Here is a 2,351-nt window from a genome sequence, read left to right as displayed (position 1 = left end):
TTTTTACAAGAACAAAACTAGGGAGACAAATGCTTCATTTAAGCAGCAAATACCTTCTTACTTAGAGAAAAAAGCTCTTCCCTGTTTTCAAAGAGAAAGTACATTAGGAAATACACAGTTTGTTTCTACGAAGAAAGGAAAAGAACAAACAAAACAAAACCTCAAGTAAGCAGACTGCGCAAAGAGGTTTTCCTGTTTAGACAATCTCCCTCTGCCTCATAGCTGCTCTTCAATATTGCTAAATTACTTATCAGCTTTCATTGTCATTTTGGTAAATGGTTTTCTAACTCAAAACTTCTCAAAAAGTACATGACAAATGGCCATTTAGAAGCATCCTTTACAGAGGAATCCAAGCTAGCAGCCGATTTTCAAATAAAATATCCATTAGACCTTATGCCTGTAGTTCTAGATATACACACTGATATAGTAAAGAGCAAGTGTCAGTATGCTTTTCCCCTTAAATTTCAGTAAAAGTACTTTATGAATACAGAAAAAAAAATTCACTAAGAGCTCCATTTTCCTTTCTGCAGAGAAGCCATCATGAGTGCTTATGTTTCTATAGAAACAACTGATCATTCAGTATTAGGACTTCACAGAATCAATTTGGAAGAGAAATTGAGTTAAAAGAAAAACATGCATGTAAAAAGTGATAACGAAATGTACAACTAGCACAGGGTTCCAGTATGAAGAGTCTATGGAAAAGCCTTTACACAATATATTTACCTCCCATGTTTATTCAGTCATATGTTATCAGTATCAAGAATCTTTGCTACCCTTTCTCCCGTTAGACTTGGAATCAACAAAAAACTAAAGAGAATTTTATTCTTTCTTCTACAGAGTTTGTTGCTCAGTCCCAACTACAGGGCCAATTTCATCTGTACAAATTTAGGCAGAATTTGTCTTAAAAAGCTTTAATACAGACGGTGGCAACATGCAAAAAAGCAATGACGCTTGAAGTCCAAACAAAGAGTATGCACAGATGTCACATTTCTAGTGGGACAGATGCTGTTCACCCTCCAGAAACTGGTAGAGTACAAGTATTTGCAGTTTCTCCCACAGGAAATATGCCAGAGCTAAGAGAAAGTCTTTTATCCGTCAGTAAGGAAGATATCCCTGTGCAAGAGTTTCTCACACAGACACACCTGTATGAGTTTTGCTTCTGGGACCCAGGAGGAGTCAAGTGGTGGGGAAAAGCTCCTTGCGTCTTCCCCAGATGAGTTTTGTCCTTTGGAAGGGATAAACTCCTCTAGCATAGCTAGGAGCATAGGTTGGCTCAGAATACATTTATCGTTTAAATGCACATTTACTGCTACATCAAGGGGTTTCTCTTCACCTACAGTTGGAAACTGCTTTAGAAGGGTTAATTTGGTTTAAACATATTAAGGGTTAAATGAAAATACCAACTGGCCAAGTGACACTCCTTGGGTTATGTGTCTCAGGACACAGAAGGATTGTACACACTGTACATTTTCACATTGTAAAGAAGCTATTCTGCAACACTATTTTTTTGAAGTAAGAAAATGTAGATATTAAACTGATGTTGGAGGTAGGTGGAACAGTTATTAGAATAAAATTTTCACTGCCAATTTATTTTAATATCTTCCATGGCATGACAAAACACACAGTTTTACCAAAAAATAAATATACTAAGCTTCTACATATAAAGCAGGGCCTGAAACTGTATGGGAAGAGATTAAATTTGCCCACTGCTTGATTACTTTTTGATTCAAAGATTACCGCATATAAACAGAACAGGAATTTCTTTTCTCCTCCTTTTATGTGGAAGGTTTTTCTTCAACTTTGCAGAAATATTTCAACCATCTCAAGTGAAGACAACTGAAATATGAAGTTCTAAATCATCCACTAGATCTGAGATTTTATACCAACTGTTTACTCACACAAAACAAGAGCCCATTAATTAGAACTCCAATATTCATCATATTAAGCAGGAGTAAGACCAGCATACCATTTGAAAGCCTCATTTCAACTCTGAACTGCAGTGCATTTTTTAAGAAACACATCACACACAAAACTGACACTGAAGGTTAGCTGGCCAGAGTCTAATCTTCTGTTTTAATCTTTTTTTCTCTTCAAAGTTCATGACTTAAGAAGAGGGAGGAAGTGAGAGTTACAGTAACTAAAACTAACCCTCTTGGCTATTGTGGTCTATGGAAGAGTTTAGACAATTACAAAATGGAGAAAGTGAGAAAGATATGCATTTTGAACTTTTGGGAGCTTAAATCTGAACATGGAGGAGGGGAAATGCTTTTTTAAATTTTAAGTTTGATTATTATATAAGAGTGGCATGAGTGAGGCACTAAGAAACTAATTCTTCTCTGAAAATTTAAGAT

The 2,351-nt window shown here is 35.9% G+C and overlaps 1 protein-coding gene across 1 annotated transcript in view; it reads right to left on the bottom strand.

Annotated features, from left to right (window-relative positions):
• Positions 1 to 1,253, bottom strand: part of GALNT2 (polypeptide N-acetylgalactosaminyltransferase 2) — an 87,214-nt gene extending 85,961 nt beyond the window's left edge. The window contains exons 1-2 of the mRNA XM_025194727.1: positions 1,143 to 1,253; positions 54 to 125 (exon numbers count right to left, since the gene is read on the bottom strand). Of these exons, the coding sequence (XP_025050512.1) occupies positions 54 to 125; positions 1,143 to 1,253 (183 nt within the window). The remainder of the gene's footprint in view (positions 1 to 53; positions 126 to 1,142) is intronic.
• Between the last annotated feature and the right edge of the window lie 1,098 nt (positions 1,254 to 2,351).

The sequence above is a fragment of the Alligator sinensis genome, unplaced genomic scaffold (genome assembly GCF_000455745.1).
Source record: "Alligator sinensis unplaced genomic scaffold, ASM45574v1 scaffold448_1, whole genome shotgun sequence".
In the NCBI taxonomy this organism is placed as follows: Eukaryota; Metazoa; Chordata; order Crocodylia; family Alligatoridae; genus Alligator; species Alligator sinensis.
Note: the sequence above shows the minus strand (reverse complement) of the source record. Positions and strands in the feature narration are given on the sequence as shown.